General features: G+C 35.3%; 1 protein-coding gene across 2 annotated transcripts; it reads left to right on the top strand.

The window, feature by feature from the left end:
- Positions 1 to 1431: 1431 nt before the first annotated feature.
- On the top strand, positions 1432 to 8268 carry IAMT1 (IAA carboxylmethyltransferase 1). Of its 2 annotated transcripts, none has more exons than XM_011623485.3 (4): positions 1432 to 1631; positions 2361 to 2771; positions 5408 to 5683; positions 7702 to 8268. In XM_011623485.3, the coding sequence occupies exons 1-4, from the start codon at positions 1515 to 1517 to the stop codon at positions 8053 to 8055; spliced, it is 1158 nt and encodes a 385-aa protein (XP_011621787.2). In that variant the 5' UTR covers positions 1432 to 1514; the 3' UTR covers positions 8056 to 8268. The 2 variants fall into 2 exon arrangements, with proteins under 2 accessions (XP_011621787.2, XP_088706109.1); XM_088849983.1 differs by having other exon boundaries at positions 1544 to 1663.
- The last annotated feature ends 10090 nt before the right edge of the window (positions 8269 to 18358 follow it).

The raw sequence follows: 18358 nt of genomic DNA, 5'->3' as shown, positions 1-18358 counted from the left end.
AAAATGGAGTCTGTGTTGTGCGTGGAAGCTTTAAATCCGATCAGTTGATTAAAGCATAAAGCACATACCACAAGAATACAAAGATTTATATGGTTCACTCTAAAATGACTACATCCATAGGCACGACAAATGAAAATCCACTATACAAATGAAAGTTACATCAAATATTTTGGAACATAGAGTTGCATCTTTAACCCTAGACAAAACCAATTCAAGCAAACCCTTTTAAACCACTCTCCCTTCATTCTCTTTACTTATGACAACCATCATTGACAACATAGAGACATGAAAGCAATAAGAAATTGATTTTTTCTCTAACTGAAAGGAGAAACCACCCAAAATCTCTATAAAAACTAAAAGAGGAAACCACAAAAAATCTACATGAGAACCGCTTCTCCACAAGAAACCAGCCTCTCGATCTTAAGGAGTCTACAAGAGGCATCATCACAAAGTTTCTCTACATATAAAGCTATATTATCTCTAAGAGGAAACCTACGTAGAAAGCTATATTCTCTCTAGGAGAAACCTTGCATCTTATTCATAGGAGACCCTGTCCCCCTCTCTATCTAGAAGAACCACCATTCCGATATGATGATCCAAATAGGGCACATCAATTCTATGCACTTTCATCCCATATACGTAAGGTTAGGATTCCACACTAAATAAAAAACTTACTATAGATGTTACATATATATAAAAAATCAAGTGATATATGCAAGAGTCTTAATTTTTTTTGAATTTTCTATTTCTTTTAGGAAACTTATCAATCTCAATCTCACATAATATGAGATTTTCTAATGTGGGTGATTTTGGATAGCACTAAATTCAACCGTGTGAGACATCATCATAGGGCTCGGTGATACTACCGCCAAGACCTATTCTCAAAAGCACAACATCCTCAAATCATTCCCTTCTCTTTATGGGGTAAATGAGATAGGTTATAACGTTGACGTGCATTGTGAGAATCATCATAAGCCTATATCACTTTCTTGTCTCAATTCATATAAAAAAGAAACAGGTTTCTCTAATTATTTACAAAACATATTTTAGAATGACTAATGATAAGAGATTTCAATGGTGTTCTTTATCCAGGTGATTGATTCTTCTTCTTCTTCTCTATCCCAAACTTTGAGAAGTAGATTAGGGTTTAAATATTTTTGCAGAAGAGGAAAATGGAAATGAGAGCAAGAGAGGCAAAGCATTGGACATAAACTTTGTTGGTGGTGTGGTGCTTAGGGTTAGGGCATGGAAGTCCGGCGTAACATAGGGGGGCTGAGTTTGGTCAGCATGTGAGACCCATTTATCTTTTTTTTAACAATTACAATCAATCCTTGTCCAGAGCAATAATATATTCCACTAAAAGACTGAATTATGGTGGTGGAGCCACCCTACCCACCATATATATCTATATACACATAACATAGTCTCATACATATTACTATCCTTTGCCCCCCTCCCTTCTGTTTGTGTGTGTGTGAGAGAGAGAGAGAGATAGCACCTCCTTTTTTAGTGTTATGGCTACAGCTCTCCCTAGTGAAGACATGGCTGTTCCCCAAAAGAAGCTTGAGAGATTGCTCAGCATGCAAGGAGGAAAAGGAGAAACAAGTTATGCAAGAAATTCACAAGCTCAGGCAAGTAATCATACAAGTTTGTGTTCGTACAGGTTGGTGATTCATTTTTTATTTTTTTTATTTTTTTTATGTTTTTCTAATATGATACTCGGTCGCAGTTGCTGGTGAAATAAATGATTAAATGATTTTTACTTTCGTTTTTTTACCAGCAAATTACTTAATCTTAGAATATTTTAGTTTTCCTCCTCGTCCTATTGTGTTGCAAATTTCAGTCTTCTTAAAGATTTATTTGCTCCCTTTCTTCAAATGCTTCATCATTTTCTGTAAAATTATAATTATTAGAGCTAGTATATAATTTCTTATGGTGAGCAATACCATAGTTCTTTCTCTCTTCATTTAAGTCCAAAGGTAAACACTAATAAAATTGTAATTATGATTCTATTACTATCATTATTCTTCTGTTGCTGCTATTATTGTAAAAGACATTATTGTTGTCGTTGCTATTATTGTTGTTGTTATGTTAAAACCCTGATAAAATAGGATAGTCAACAACATTATTATGCTGGAGCCATGGTGGATGTCTTTTCCTTTTGATTAATTGGTTGGTGAAAGGTGGTTTATCTTATGTTTAATGTCTTAAACACATAAATATAAGATAATCACAATATTATTATGCTGGGCGCAATGGTGGATGTTTAGTTCTTTTTAGTAATTGGTTGATAGAGGTGGTTTAAGCAAAGTTAACGGTGATGGCGGCTGTGGTGGTGGTGGTGGTGGTGATTTTTACAGGGCCGTCATGCAAGGTCGATGCTGCACATACTGGAGGAAGCACTTGATAAGATGACATTGCCTTCAGAGGAGGAGCCAGTGCTCACCATCGCTGACCTCGGGTGCTCTTGCGGGGACAACACTGTCTTCACTGTGGGAGCAATCGTGAAACATATGGTCGGGAGGTATGAAGGGGCAGGGCGCGAGGCTCCGGAGTTTCAGGCTTTCTTTGCAGACTTACCATCAAATGACTTTAACACACTCTTCCAGTTGCTCCCGCCGCCCCCATCGAGCCTCGAGCAGTGCTTGGCTGCTGGTGGGTCTCGCTCATACTTTGCCACTGCTGTGCCTGGGTCGTTTTACGGCCGGCTTTTTCCGGCGAGATCGGCTCATGTCTTCCACTCTGCCTTCTCCTTGCACTGGCTCTCCCAAGTAAACCTCTCTCCGTCTGCATTTTCATCTAAAACTTTTACCTCTTCCTCAACTTATCGATTCATTTCCCTTGAACAACTCTCTTCATTTGCTTGAAAAACTTTTAATGTCTTTCTCATTGTACTTTCATCAATGGTTCTCTCTTGTTCAAATTATTCTTCTATATTCTTTTTTTTTTATATGAAAATCACTCTTTTGTATTCATTAGCTCTCTCTCTCTCTAAAATTATTCTTTATATTCTTTTTTTTTTATATGAAATTATTCTTTTATATTCATCGGACAACTTCAATGACGTTTTTCCTAGTAGTATCAGTGACATCTCTTTTGTTGGTTTTCAATTTTAAACACCAAAAATATCAGAATTTTCTTTTGCAACAGTATTTATTTTCTTCCTAAAATACTGTTATATACTATGACAAAATATCTCATTTGTTTCTACAATATTAATATATACATTTTGAGGAAATATTCCAATTTTTCTAAAGGATTATTATATCTATTCCAATTTTTTATAAAGTATTATTATATCTATATATTATGAGGAAATATTTCATTTGTTTCTAATATATTAATATGCATGGTACCCCAGCATTTATATGGAGAGTATCCAAGGTAACTTCTTTGCAACGATCAAAGCATAATTTCCGGAGCCATACTTGGGTCCTCTTAAAGCTCATTACTCCCCATTTTTTATTATTATTTCTATAATCTTAGGTTTCACTACTGTTTTTAGTTTTGCTTTCCATTCACGCAGATCAAGCATGCAAAGAAACGTGGCATCTTCTCAATAAATTATTCTTGCATTAAATTTGCTTTTGAATAGGATATAAACGAGAGAATGTGCTACTTGTTTATTTTTTAAGTTATTTTATTAATTCATGGGTCACTTACTGCCAATGCCGTTTGAATTTGGATACATGTTGAGAATGAGTCGAGAATAATGTTTCAGAAAAATATATTGTGTTTGTTAAGTTAAAAGTAGTGCATGATAATGTTGTCACCTCACTATCAGTCTTTCAATCAACATTAGCCAACTAGATTCTGTATAAACACATAATTATATATATTATATGTGTGCATAGACATAAGAAAAAAAAATTGCTTTTTTATTAATTATATTTTATTAAATACATTAAACTATATTTTGGCTTTAACAAGGCTACGTAAGTGGTCCATGCACCCAAACAACCTTTTAGCTTTTCACCTTTTTTTTTTTTTTTGGTAACTTGCCACACCAAAATAATCTTCCTTACAAATAAAGTAAAAGCAAAAATATAAGTGTGATCTTTCAAGCCCTTAATTTTGGTAACTAATCCATTTGACAGAACTTAAAGACTTGCTTTTGTGTTTTGTTGAATAAAACTTTGAAGATTTCCTGACCTTTTGTTGTGTATCTTTGATTTCCCTTATTACCGACTTTTTGTCTCTGTCTCTCTACTTTTGACTGGACTTAAAGGAGGCCTTTGAAAAAAATAACCTTTGAACTTTGGAAAATGACAGTCGGGGGCTGTGATGTACACACTTTGATGGCCTGTTTGGGTTATAGGAAAGGCAAAAATATAAAGTTTTTTGACACGGAAAAAGTTTAGATTAAAGCAATCCTCTACCTTTCTCATGACTCTCATGACCGGTAATGATGGAGCTCAATCTCAGGAAATTATGGATACAAAGAAAAGGATTTCAAGCTTTATGGATACAAAAAAAAGGATTTCAAGCTTTAAAAATTAGATATGCTGTAAAATATTGTTGAGAGCATTTATAAGTGTTTACATAATTGTCAAATCTGTATCATTTTTAGAGTTTCAAATTTCATAATGAAAAAATTAAATTTTCTGATCATCATGAGGATTTCTAGCATTGGAGCTATATTTTCGGGTGAGGATTGAGTTTGGGGTTACTTCTAGAGTGATTTACGTATGGACCCTAAAATTTTAGGTAAAATACAAAATACTATGCTTATAGATGAAAATTACAAAGAAAGTCAGTCAACATGCTTTTTTTTTTATTTTTTTCAAAATTGCCCTTCGGTCAACTCAAATTTTATTATTATTTTAATTACTTCTATAGTAGGATAGTGTCCCAAATTTTAAGGCACTGTCCTACTAATGAAAACATAAAAATAATAATCAAAATTCGTGTTGACCAACTTTTTTTGTAATTTATTTATATAAGTGGAGAATTTCGTATTTTACCTAAAATTTTACGGTCCTTATATAAAGTACTCTTACTTTTTAATGGAAATACTAGGCCTTTTGCTAACCGCAGCAACCCTTTGATATATGTTCCTAAACTCAAAGCTATTAAAAAATAAATAAAATAAAAAATCATAACACTCCATCTATGAGATGGAAATGAAAAAAAAAACATACCGTCTGATCAATTCGACACTAAACAATAGCCCCAAAATATTCACCTATTGAACATAGAAGCCAACACAAGACGAAAAAAAAAAGTTCAAAAACCTTTGCATCCCAAACATTTAAAGCAACTCCTTGAAAAAAATGGGGTTTTTTCTCCTCATCTTTCTCAGTACCAGTATTCTAAGGAATAACACTAAACCGATAGAAGAATAAGAAAAGGAATTACAATCGATAGTTTTATAGAATAAGATGACACTTATTAAGGCTACACGCAGGTGCCGGAAAGTGTGATGGATAAAAGATCGACGGCTTGGAACGAGGGGAGGATATTTGTGCATGGATCCTCAGAGAGCACTGCAATGGCCTATAAGCGTCAGTTTCAACAAGACTTGGCAGTGTTCTTGAGGTCGAGATCAAGGGAGATCAAAGTGGCGGGTTGCATGTTCTTAGTATGCCTGGGTAGAACTTCACCTAATCCTAGTGATCAAGGAGGGGCCGCCTACCTCTTTGGAAACCATTTTGAAGATGCTTGGAACGACCTTGTGGAGGAGGTATAGAATTACTGTCAATATTTCTTTCTTAATTAGATCTATTGTTTATCATAATCTCTCTCTCTCTCCCTCTCTCTCTCTCTTATAGGATTCGCCACCTTGGCGAGGTCAAGTATCTCCGAGTTGGGTGTCCAACTCAGGGATTTTAGAAAAAATTTAGAAAAATTATAAAAATTCAAAAAAATAAAAAATTTAACAGTAATATATATTTTCTTTTTTTTTTCTTTTTTATATTTTCTGTTATTTTGATAAAGATTGGACAGTGTTTTGGCCTTGAATACTTATTTTTACAATTTATTTTCTTTTTGGATAATTTCTAAAGTAAACCTAGTCTCAAATTAATTTTTTCAAAATCTTTTTTTTTTTCTACTCTTTTAACCTCATTTCGATGTGTTGTATTTAATTTTACTCTAAAGATAACTTTTTATTTTTATATTTTTATATTTTTTAATGTTTTAAACACTTTTGACCTTGGTCAGAATTCGGTCCACTCGGGCCGAGCTAGATGGCCTTGTGTATTGTTCATTCCATGACTCTAGAGAGAGAGATAATCCCTTTTTTGTTTTTTCCCAGAAGGGAACCTTTTAGGGTTCTAGTATCCATAGTCAAATCTATTGAATCAGTAAAAGGAAAGTAGGAAGAATATTTTAAAAATATGTTTCTATATAATATTATTGAGCTAGTCCAATCAATCAAAAACTAACTAAACCAACTGGCCAAAACCTCTTAAGCATTCATTCTATTAGTTTTCTATTAAATCTATTTTTTACTTTGAATATAGACTTCAAAGGTGCTGGTGCAAACAATTAGTCCACTCCACTCGTGATAATAGCATGGATAGAAGACAAATCCGTTGGAATGCTACCACCACGAACCCAGCCTTTTTCCTGGATGGATGGAGGTTAAAGTATAGATTTATGCAATAAGGATTAAGTACTATCGTGATTTGTGGAGCCTTTTTCCAATTATTTAATTAAACATAGTAGTTAGGGCATCATTAGTTGACTTTTAATGATTCTAAAAACATAGTTAAAATATATTAGTACTATGCTTTGACGGTTTGTCCGTTAAGTTTTTCTTTAGGTTTTTTTATTTGTGTTGAGGATAACACGGCCGTTATATAGGATGCGGTTTGTTAGTTTTAAGAAAAGGGGCTGCATGTGTTTGCTTTTCATGGGCCAATCATGATGAAAAAAACAGGAAAGGGGCTGGGTATTACTCCCATACCTAATTACCACGTTGTTGTTTTTAATCTTGCTGATACCACTCATAGATATTTTCAAAAAAAGCTAACTCCTTAATGTATTTGCAAAAACCGGTAGAAGCCTGACTTTCTCACTGAATTACCCAAATAAAATTATGATGAAAAAGTTGTACTATATTGTGGGACTCTGCCTCTGCCTAAGCTGAGTAATTCAATTGAGTTCAAGTACTCGCGTGAGCAATATATAGGCTCAATTTTTTTAAAATAGATATAAAAATTAAAAAATGTAGGAATTAGCAAAAATCTAAAGAAGTAATGAAGAAAATTAAAAATATAGAAACATTAAAATTTATATAGAAGATGGACTATGGTAAAATTTGATTTATATCTTAAAACAATTTAAATAATCCTAGAAATAGAAAAATCGAGCATAAAAAGAAATTCACAAAGCATCGTAAGAAATACTAAACATCGTATAGAAATATATATTTGCATCATTAATTGGTGATTAGTAAAAAGATAATATATTTAGAAACCTTTTAATAAACAATCATGGGCGAAGTACTATAATAAGTCTAATACTTGCAACAATTGTAACATATCCCAGTTAATTGGAGGGAAAAAAAAAACTTAAAGAAAATAGTGAATTTTGAAGAAGGGAAATCTGCACAAATTTCGTGTACTAAAAGTTCGCTTTGTACCTCCCATTCTACACATTTCAAAACAGGACATAAAATTCTTGATCTTGCTTCTTTTTTTTTTTTTTTCATGAAAGGATACTGAGATAAAAGATATTGATTAACTTCCTTTGTAGGGCCTAATGGACGCCAATAAAAGAGACAGCTTTAACATTCCGGTTTATGCACCGAGCTTAGAGGATTTTCGGGAGGTGGTGGAGGCAGAGGGCTCATTTGCAGTGAAGAGGCTCGAGATCTTCAGGGGAGGGACCCCTCTTGTGGTGGGCCATCCTGGCGACCCGGTCGAGGTGGGCCGTGCCCTTGTGAACACATGCCGTAGTGTGTGTGGTGTACTCGTGGATGCTCACCTAGGCGAGTCTCTGAGTAACGAGGTTTTCAAGAGGCTCGAGCGGCGAGCCACGAGCCACGCCAAGCAGCTGGTGGAGCAACTAGAGCTCTTCCATGTTGTGGCTTCCCTCTACCTTAGATGAGCATTCTCTCTCCCCTTCAATGAGTCTTGTCTAGTGATCACTTTACTTATTATGAGTGTTATTTACCTTATCTCCGTGGACAACTGTGCTAACACCTTTGTGTAATATCTCACCTTTTAGCACTAATACTTGGACTTTTTTCCCACCTTTATAAAGCATCTGATACACAATCTAAAGTTCTTAATCTAAGAAAGAAAAAGGTGGTCTTGATTCTTTTTAGCTTTGTGGACGTTTGTGGATTTGGAAGAAAGGTGGTCCTTCCCCAGGACTGCACTTTTTGGAGATGAACACTATTTTTGTATTGCATGACCAGAAAAATTGCCAATATAGCCTTTTTGCCTAAAGCTAACCGACAGTTTCTTCAAAGACTTCAAATGGTAGGCCTTCCTTTCATCATATCCATACATTATGACTAGACTCCAATATGCTTCCTTATTTTCAACACCCCTGTGCTGCGGGTGGCAATGGGTCGGGTTGAATCTGGCCAGACTCGGATAAAAAAAAATGATATGGGCACGGACTCGGATCTAGACCCGGACCCAACCCGTTGGGTCCAAGTTTTGGACCTATACCCAGACCTTGATCGGATCTACCCCTCGGATCCTAGGTTGGGTCTGGGTCCATTGCCACACCTACCTATGCACTTGTGTGTATGTGCGAATGTGATAGAGTGCCCATGTCATGTGTACTTCTATGCGATTAAAGCAAACATATTTTGAATTTGTGTGTTTATCGGCTCCCTATGTATCTAAACTAGGTTTTGAATTATAACCTAGAGCAAATTATATATGGACCATATTGAGGGAGGTCAATTATCATTTGGTATACAATATACCTAATATTACGAGCAACACCCTGCTCCCCATAGCTTTTTTTTTTTTCAAAAGTTACCCCGTGTCTGGCGATGAAAACACCGGACATAGGGGCTATTCTTTTCTAGTTCTTTTACTAAAACACCAGACATAGGGGCTATTCTTTTCTAGTTCTTTTATTAATCGTTCGGTGTTCCAAATACGGAACAGTTATCTGCTATCCTCAAAACCAATGAGCCATCTTCGATAGTTGTCAATTGGGTTTTACTTTTTTGGTGATCTTTATCTCTCTAATTTCTTTTTGAGGATTTGATGTGTTGTTTGGGTGGATAACTTCTTCTGAAGAACATAGGTATCTATAAATTTGTTGAGAAAATATAGGATTTTACAAATCTCGTTCTACACAACCATTTTAGTATTTTTCCATACAATCAATTATGAATTCTCGTTTCCTCTTGTCTCCTTCTCTATCTAACCTCTTCAGAACCTTAAATACCAAAAAAAAAAAAAAAAAACTCTTCAGAAACCCCTCCCGCATTGAATCCTCTCCCCAAAGTGAGCACCTATTACCAATGCTCACTCTAAAGACCACTTCCTCACACCAGATTCTCTCTCTTCAAACCTATCAAACAGTCTTTGAAACACAAGACTTAGACCCCACATTTCTCTTTGCCCTTCAAGAATCAGAAGCATCAATTGAAGAAGAAGAAAAAGAAAAAGAAGACTTGGATGCCATCTATAAGTTATTCAAGTCAAGATTAGCTACTCCAGATGCCCAAGAAAAAGTTTGCCTTCTCTTTAAGAAGAATCAGAAGTTATCACGGCATATTGTGATGGTTAGTACCCTAGAAAAACCAGTTCAAGAAAGGTCAGCTTTTTTATATTCAACCGACTCAAGTATCACAAAAGAAGCAAATGAGAAAGCAAAAGGAGGAAAATTTAGTAAAACAAATTGTGGGTATTGCCAAGGGTCTTCCTGAAAATGCAGTTCTGAGTGATTTTATACGTCTGAGAGAGTAAGCGAGAGAAGAACCCCCTTGTCCTTCATTGCCAGGGACCACTTAGGGAAAAAAAAGCCCCGGCGGTGGTGCTCGTAATATTGGACATATGGTAGTAAACGCCTCTCGGTCGTATATAATTTGCTCTATGACATGGCCATTTGGATAGCTTCTAGATGTAATCCAGGTTATTCAATCTCTTGTTTGAGCCATCTATTTGTATAACATCGGTTTGGAAATTTAATCTATACTCATTTTTTGGGAGAAAGGTTAAGCCAAGAAAAGAAAAAACCACAAAAAGCACTCTTTATAAGTAAAAAAAGTCCAACCTTCGACCGTAGAAGTTTTGAAGCGTGACAAAAGAATACAAAGCACTCACAAAAAACAACATATATCAGCAAAAAAATATTGTTGGAATTAATTAGTAGAAAAAAAACACAACAAGCACACTTTATGAGAAAAAAAAAAAACAAAAGAAAAGAAAAGAAAATTTTCAAAATTTCAAAAAAAGGAATTAAAGTAAAAAATAATAAAAATCAACAAAAAAAAAAAAACAAGAAGTTATGTGAATGTAGTTACCTTAAGAAATGACCATTTGAAAAAAAAATGTCCAATTAAATAAAAATCTAATTAATGTGTTCATAAAGAAATTATTAAACTGAATAAATTTTTTTTTACAAATAATCTTTATAAACAAAAAATATGTAATTTAAAAATATGATACCAAACTCCGAGGAAAAAACGAAAACAATGATCAAGAGAGAAAAAAAAAAAGAAATATTGATGAGGAAGTTATATAAAACATAAAGAAGAATAAACCATGTGAAAAAACAACCTAAATTTCATCAAAAGTTTTTATTTAAAAAAGATGAAAGTCATTTAAGATAAAAGGAGTAATGGGATGTTTCGTTGCAAACGAGAATGTATATACAAAAGTAAAAGAAAATTTTGAAAATAATAATAATGAGAATATATTTATAGAAATGAAATAAACAATTGAAGCAATAGGGAAAAAATGTACTTATAATAGGTTCAACTGAGAGGAAAATCCACATTATAAAATTTGCGGAGGTCTTGCTTCTCTAGGCACAGAGATGGTGAACGACAAGGTGCTGATGTCATTGAAGTTAGGGTCGTTTCAACTCTTTGACCCAACCATTTTCATATGGTTCTTGTTCACAATGGGAGTGAACAAGACTATAAGAGAATTGTAACCCTTTGGAGCACTATGAAATTAGAAGTGAGGAGCACTAAATCGAGACGGTTGAGGGCTACCTCTAATCTGGGTGAAAAATAAGAGTACCTCAGGACTGTGATTACTCAGGGCTTGGGTATTATTTTCCCTATTAACAAAGTGTGAGGATCTTTGTACTCAAAATTTTAGAGTATTTGCCCTATGTGAGAATGTTTGTCTATTGAGAGGATATCAGCAAATCTGTAACCTCAAACCTTTTTGAGGCATATGCTTATGACAATCATAAAATTGAAATCCACCCTTACTCAAGATGATCCCCTAAGGAGGGATACGTATATGTCTCCAAGAGTGCATGCTCTTGACGGTGCACCTATAATCCACTATAATCTTGAGCCCTGACCTTTATTAAGTTGACTTTGATGAGCCAAACATGAACTCTTACCATATTCTAAGATCATGGGACTTGTGTCAATTTGATAAAGTGATTTAGGGATCCAAGACTTGCTGAGTAGAATGCCCAAGTACTTAGTTTCATTTCCTAAAAGATCTTAATTTCTTTCTAAATATTTTCTTGAGATCCTAAATTGGGGGGAAAATTACTATTTTAAAATTTATTTGGAGGTAATTCCACTCAAGTAAGGGGACACATGCAGACAAAATGGCTGAGGGCCTTCACGTGGGCCCCCCTCATGACACCCACATTACCAACTAATGGTGGCGTGTGATTGATACCGTCTATTGGGTGGCATGCTTTTAAGGTCATGTTTGTTGGAGGCACATATTTGTGATAAGTCTATTTAATGAGTAACGACATGTTTAAGGAATTTGGCTCATGTAGTTGCCAACTTGATCAAGATCTTTTCTTCATTTTAAAGACCTACGTCCAATGAGAATTAATCTTCCTAACTATATGTCAATGTGGTACTATTCTTCTAGACACGATCTTGGTTGGAAAGAGAGAGGAATTAATCTTTTGTAGAGAAAGGAGGGGCATACCCCTCTCTAGGTTTTATTTTCCACACATTTTATTTCAAATTATGGGCGTTTGTGTAATTGAGTTTAAATTTTAAAATAAAAGTTCGGTTAAAGTAGATAATGGTGTGAAATTATATTCACACATAAAATAGCTATTATATGAAATGTATGGCCAGGATCTAAGCTCTCTCTTACTCATAGATATTAATGACTAAATTAAATTATAGGGAAGCTTCACGTATTTTCCCTTGAAATTTATGTGTATGCTCACAAAAAAAAAAAAAAGACAAGAAAAAAAGGAGAACATTTCTCCCCATTTTTTGCTTACTTTAGAGAAACAGATAGAGAGAGAAGCAGACCTTTCGTGGAGGTTGTGGTGTTCATGCATGGTGACTCCAGAGCCCTTCTCCTTCATTGAAGTCTAGGAGCACTGTTATGAAACTCAAGTGATGCCACTTGGAATCGGCCGAGTAACTCGACCTCGCCTTAAGGGCGAGGCAAGTTTCCACCGAGTATAGTGTAGACTAAGTTTTTATAGTTTATATAAATTACTATGTCTATTTTAAATCAAAAGCTAGACATTGCTCATACCTCGGTTCAAATCCCTGCAACCCTCATTTTTTTATTGACGAGACGTATTAAAAAAGTAAAATACAAACGAGTTAAAAAAGCAAAGCCCCGCCACCCTCATATTTTTTTGATGTGTTAATATATAAGAGCTTAAAAAATGAATGGGGTTTCATGGGTATCGAACCAAAATACCTCGTGAATATGCGCACTAAGGCAGCTGGTCTATCTACAACACCAATTAACCATTAATTGTCAATGCTGGCGGATTGTATTATTCTACCATTTTTTTAGGTTTTTTAAATAGGACTGGATTTGGGCAAGTGACTCGGACTCATCGGAAAAGCTCGCCTCGACCAATGTCGGAGTACTTTAACCGAGTCGTGTTTCAAAACACTGCCTAAGAATTAAATGGTGCCTTCATCTACCTTCTTCATTACCTTTTGCTACTGTAAACAACTACCAACAGTGAGGTATAAGGTCTTTCACATCCATTTACATAGATCTTCCTTGCTCATTTAAGCTCTAGATTGGTTATCTTGATGCCTAGTTCATGCCTCCATATTTTGGTATAGTATCGTTTTTCATATGTTCTCTTTGCCAAGGAAATTCAGTTCTTAGAGTGATCAAAATCATGCCTTCGTTAGCTCACAACATGGTAAAAGTTTTGTACTTACATAGTTATTTCATCACCATTACCTACACCATTTCACAAATAGAATCACGCACTCTGTCTCTCTCCCACACATTGTTTATCTCAGCCCGTCTTCTAGTATTTCACGTTATTCTGAGCATATCTTGTATGATTAAGCTTTTTGTTACATACTTACCATACTTTGGAGATTGATTTTTATTAGGTTTGTAATCCAAGTGTTTGTGACAATTCATGAAAAAACTATATAGTGTTGAATTTATATTAAAGTGACAATATCTTGTAATTTCCTCAATCTCCATAGTGTCCATTTGACAAAGAGTTGTGTTAGGAATAACATGAGGTCATGTGCATGTAAATATGTGTATGTAATGGTCCGTATGTGAGGGAAACTTCGACTTATTGTTATAATTTGGTCCAAGGTCATTGAACTTCAAGGGTCTTGTATTCAAGTGAACAAAATAATTTAAATGTTGTCTCCTTGGACTTGGCTTATACACTCAACAAATGAGGCTTCAATGGTGGAAATAGATGGGCGATTGGGGTTCATGAAGAGACAGGAGAAAAACAAGTGGCAAGCAATTTAGTGTAAAGTATCTCCCTCCATAAACAAAACAAAGTTTTGAACATGCTAATTTCTAGTTATTTTTTTATTTTCTTGAATTTGCATACCTGTTTTTCACTTTCCTTTTTTATTATAGCCAAATCTAAGAGAATCACAAAAGAAATTCTTATTTATTTATGCTTCAAACTTAACTATTAAAATTGCGATAGAGAAAAGTGGATTATGTTGTAGTACATTATATGGGAAGACAGATCTGCGGGAGTAGAACCTCTTCCCATACGCTGTCGGCAGAGCAGGTTTGATAAATTAGAAAGAAACATAAAGAAATAAATTAAGATGAATATTAAAAAAATGAGAAAAAACTACTTAGCAACCGGTCCTTCTAGCCGGACAATCGAAGTTGATGGCCTAGATTAGATTAGTAGTTGAGTATATTCTCTTCAACCCTAGAGATTTGTTTGAATTTGAGAAGCACCTAGGGCATGTTATTCTTAGAAATTTGATGTTCTAGGGGTCTGTTCATCCTAAGGATTTTTTATCAAGAGCTTGCTTAGGGTATCTTCATCCTAAGCCTTAGTTTAAAATTTCATAATTCTCTTTTAATGCAAGGGAAATAGGGCTTAAGGACATAGGATTTCTAGGATTTGAAGGGCCAAAGTTTAGTAAAGACCTGAGCTCTAGTTTGTAGGGTTTTTGTAGCCTAATGGTTGTCTAAGCAATTTTAAAAGATGTTAGACGAAGGTTTGTATAGTTTCCAATGGCTCCTAAATCAATGAGGAGTAGGAATTCCGGATTTATCTTTAGACCTGATAAGATAGGATCTTAGGGCTTTTAGATTAATCACGTGCTTCTTAAAAATAGATCGAAAAAAACCCAAAAACCAAGACCTAGATTCAATAATTAACAACCGAAACAACTCACTAGAATAAATGATGCCTATTTTGATGGACCACTACGATGTGTCTACATGCAAATGTGAGACCGGCCAAACTAGTAGGGGTTCGATGCATGAATATTTGTTTGTAGCAGAGTTAACTTAGGGAGTGTGAAATCCGAAATAAACACAGAAAAACAAAGTAATCAAGATAAAGAAAACATGAATAATCAATCTAAAGAGATATCTAAGTATGATGAATGAAAATAAATGAAACATATTAATTAAACTGAAGGAACTAATAAGAAAACAAGAAACAAGAGAAAATCATGAATAATAAATCTATTAATAAAGATAAAAAATAGATAACTAAAGAAAACATAAGAGCAAAGGAGATAATGAAGAAAAATAAAAAAAAAAGAGAAGAAAAAATAGATGCGGGGTCCCTAGGCCTGATAGTTGGAGTGGGGGCTGGATCAGACAGTGAAGATAAGTCATCACTCCTTAATCTTCGAGACTAGCGATCTTGATTGATTTATTGTACTCCAGGGAAGAGAGAGATGCCTAGGTATTCTACATCTAGGGCTTTTATTGACTTAAAAGGGTTTGTTTTTATCTCTGAAAATGTCTAGAGCAGAGTCCTAGATCTAGAGTTTGGGGGCCAAGGTCAAGGTTCAAGGGTTGAAGGTTTTTATGACTCAAGGATTAGGGTTTTGTCTTTAGGCTCTCTAAGCCACATGCATGCAGTGACTAACCAGATCTAGCCACAAGTGAGCAATGAGCTCCAACCACCAGTAAGCTTCAGCCACTAACGAACTCCTTTAAGCCACCAGTGACCAACTAGTAGTAAGATCTAGCTACCAGTGACTAACCAACAACCAGATCCAACCACTAGCCATTAGTGAGAGAGATCCAACCACCAACCACTATTCAAAGAAACACGTATACCAACTGAGGAATTTTTCTTCTCTAAACTTACTGAGAGGGATTAGTGACCACTTGCCACTAGCCACCTGATCCAACCACCACCACTAAAACTCCCTCAGCCCTTTTCTCTTGGCCCCCTGCTCAATGTCCCTTCTTTTTTTGCCTTTCTTGACTGCCTTAGCCCCTTCTTTCTTATCCCCATCGCTTCTTGAGAGAGTGGCAATTGACTGCGGGGTATGAGGCATACCCATTCATTGGTTGTTTCCTTTCACCCCTACCCCTTAGGCATTAGCCTAGGTGGACGCTCCAAATAATGCGATGCTTATATGAATTAAAATGTTTAAATAAACATTAGACTCCAAACAATGACCAGAGGACATCACACTCAGGACCAAATTCGCATGTGCATTTCATATCATAGAAACACAGGTTTTTATATCATATATTGATAATAGAATAGTTCCAGAGGTTTAATCTTGTGTCAATTTAAACCAGTCTAAATCTAAAACAATTACCCTTGATTCGGGCCTTGAAACCTATACATGCGATTCTAAGAAAAAAAATATGCAGACTCACTTAAATAAAATATAGTACCAAGGATGTATTGACCAATATACCTGAACTGAAATGCATGGGTGCTACTTGTGCAGCCTGCTCCTTCGAAATCGGGCTTCAAGTGGGCTTTAATGAAAACAAAATGAACTTTTATCTCTCTATCTCATATATGTTTCAGAAGACAGTCATCCAGTGGACTGTTCTTCACACATTGTGTGCACAACTACTCTCTATCTCTCTCTATATGCAATGATTCAACCTTCTCAGAGTCTAATTAAATAGAATCAAACTAAACAAAATCAAACTCCGCAAAATTGAACCGATGTGAACCCCTCTCTGATTGAAAGATGGGTTTATATTGACTTGATCAATAGATAATCATCAATCTTCATTTGATAAGCACAACAAGATTTAATGTCTATCTATCTGCTAATTTGCATCCTGCATCTTCACATGTTGATCTTCACCATGTTGTTTCAATTGGATAACCATATAATTTAAAATGAATTTGAATGCACCCATAGCCTATTCAATGTTTATCTTCATAGTATTTCGAATTTTAAACTCACGGACTTCAGTTTTAACCAATGGTTTAAAAAACGGATCGGTGACCCAGATCGAGCACCTCAAAAACCGATCCGAATCTACGATCCAGATCGGAAATCGGCTGAATCTGTCGAATTAAAGCTTCAAAAAAATCCAAAAAAATTATTAAAATTCATTATAAATGTTGTTTTTTAGGAATCCAATAAGAAATAACGGTACTCCATTATTAACTTTCAATTTTTTCATCAATTTGTGAATATTGAGATGCTCTTTCCCTGTATAAACTTGAGTATTAAATTTGCATCACATAAAAGAAAAATCATAGAATTATCATGGATAAAATATATCATTATACATGGACTATAATAAAGAGTAGACTAAATCAATGAAAGAATGGCCATTAAAATCTCGTTTTGGCGAAAAACTCTAATCCGTTAAAAAAACCCAAATTATTACAGCCTAACTAACTATAATCCAAAATTATTACAACCTAACTAATTATAATATTATATACTGAAATTATAATTATTAGTTTACATTTTATAATTATTTTATTAGATAAATAATAACAAATTAAAAATATTTTATAATATTATCTAATTTAAAATGTATTATTGACAAACTGTAAGAAAAATAGTACATTACATGATATATAATGTAAAAATTAATAAATAAAATAAAAGATTTGGTTTTTAAAATTAATAAAACGCGTACAAATTTTGAAAATAACACCATAATTTATTATATGCCTAAGGGGGAACAAAAATTGGCTCAAGAAGGGATAAACTATTATATGGCCCAAGCGGGGATTCAAACTTGAGAAGTCAAAGCAAATAACATTAGTAATAACCATCATGCCTCCTTAGCATATGTGTTTAACATTGCCTATTAATAGCATATATTTACATTCTATTTTCAGTTAACGATGTTTGGAAATTATCCTATATCGAAGAATGAGTATTCAAATATGTTATATAAATAACTATGTAATTGGAAGATAAACACAAGTGTGAAAACGTTAGGGCATTTGTTCAGGCGTATATGTATGTGTCGCACGTGTGGCACATGTGGGAGTGGTGTGTGTCGCACGTGTGATGCGTACACACGTGTGAAAGTACTTTTGAGGCCTGAACCAGCTAGAACCGGTGCACACGTGCACGCGTCGCACATATGGCACATGTGGGAGTGCGTACATGTACGTGTCGCACATATGGCATGTGTGGGAGTGTGTGTGGCACGTGTGTACGCGTGCATGTGCGTGTCGCACATATGACACGTGTGGGAGTGTGTGGCACGTGTGGGAGTGTGTGGCACGTGTGGGAGTGTGTATCGGTGCACGCATGCATGTGCGTATGGCATGCACATATGGCACGTGTGGGAGTGTGTGTCGCACGTGTGGGAGTGTGTACCGGTGCACGCGTGCATGTGCGTATGGCACGTGTAGGAGTGTGTGTGGCACATGTGGGAGTGTGTGTGGCATGTGTCACACGTACACACATGTGGGAGTGGTGCGTGTCGCACGCGTGACGTGTACACACGTGTGAAGGTGCTTTTGAGGCTAGAACCGGGAGGGGACCGCTAGAACCGGGAGAAAACCGGACAGAACCGAGTGGAAACCGCTAGAATCGCGACGGAAC

Source organism: Amborella trichopoda, chromosome 10 (assembly GCF_054954075.1).
Source record: "Amborella trichopoda isolate Santa Cruz 75 chromosome 10, AtrichopodaSantaCruz75HAP2 v2.0, whole genome shotgun sequence".
NCBI classification, from domain to species: Eukaryota; Viridiplantae; Streptophyta; class Magnoliopsida; order Amborellales; family Amborellaceae; genus Amborella; species Amborella trichopoda.
The sequence above is the reverse complement of the archived record's forward strand: the minus strand, read 5'-3'. Positions and strand labels throughout refer to the sequence as shown.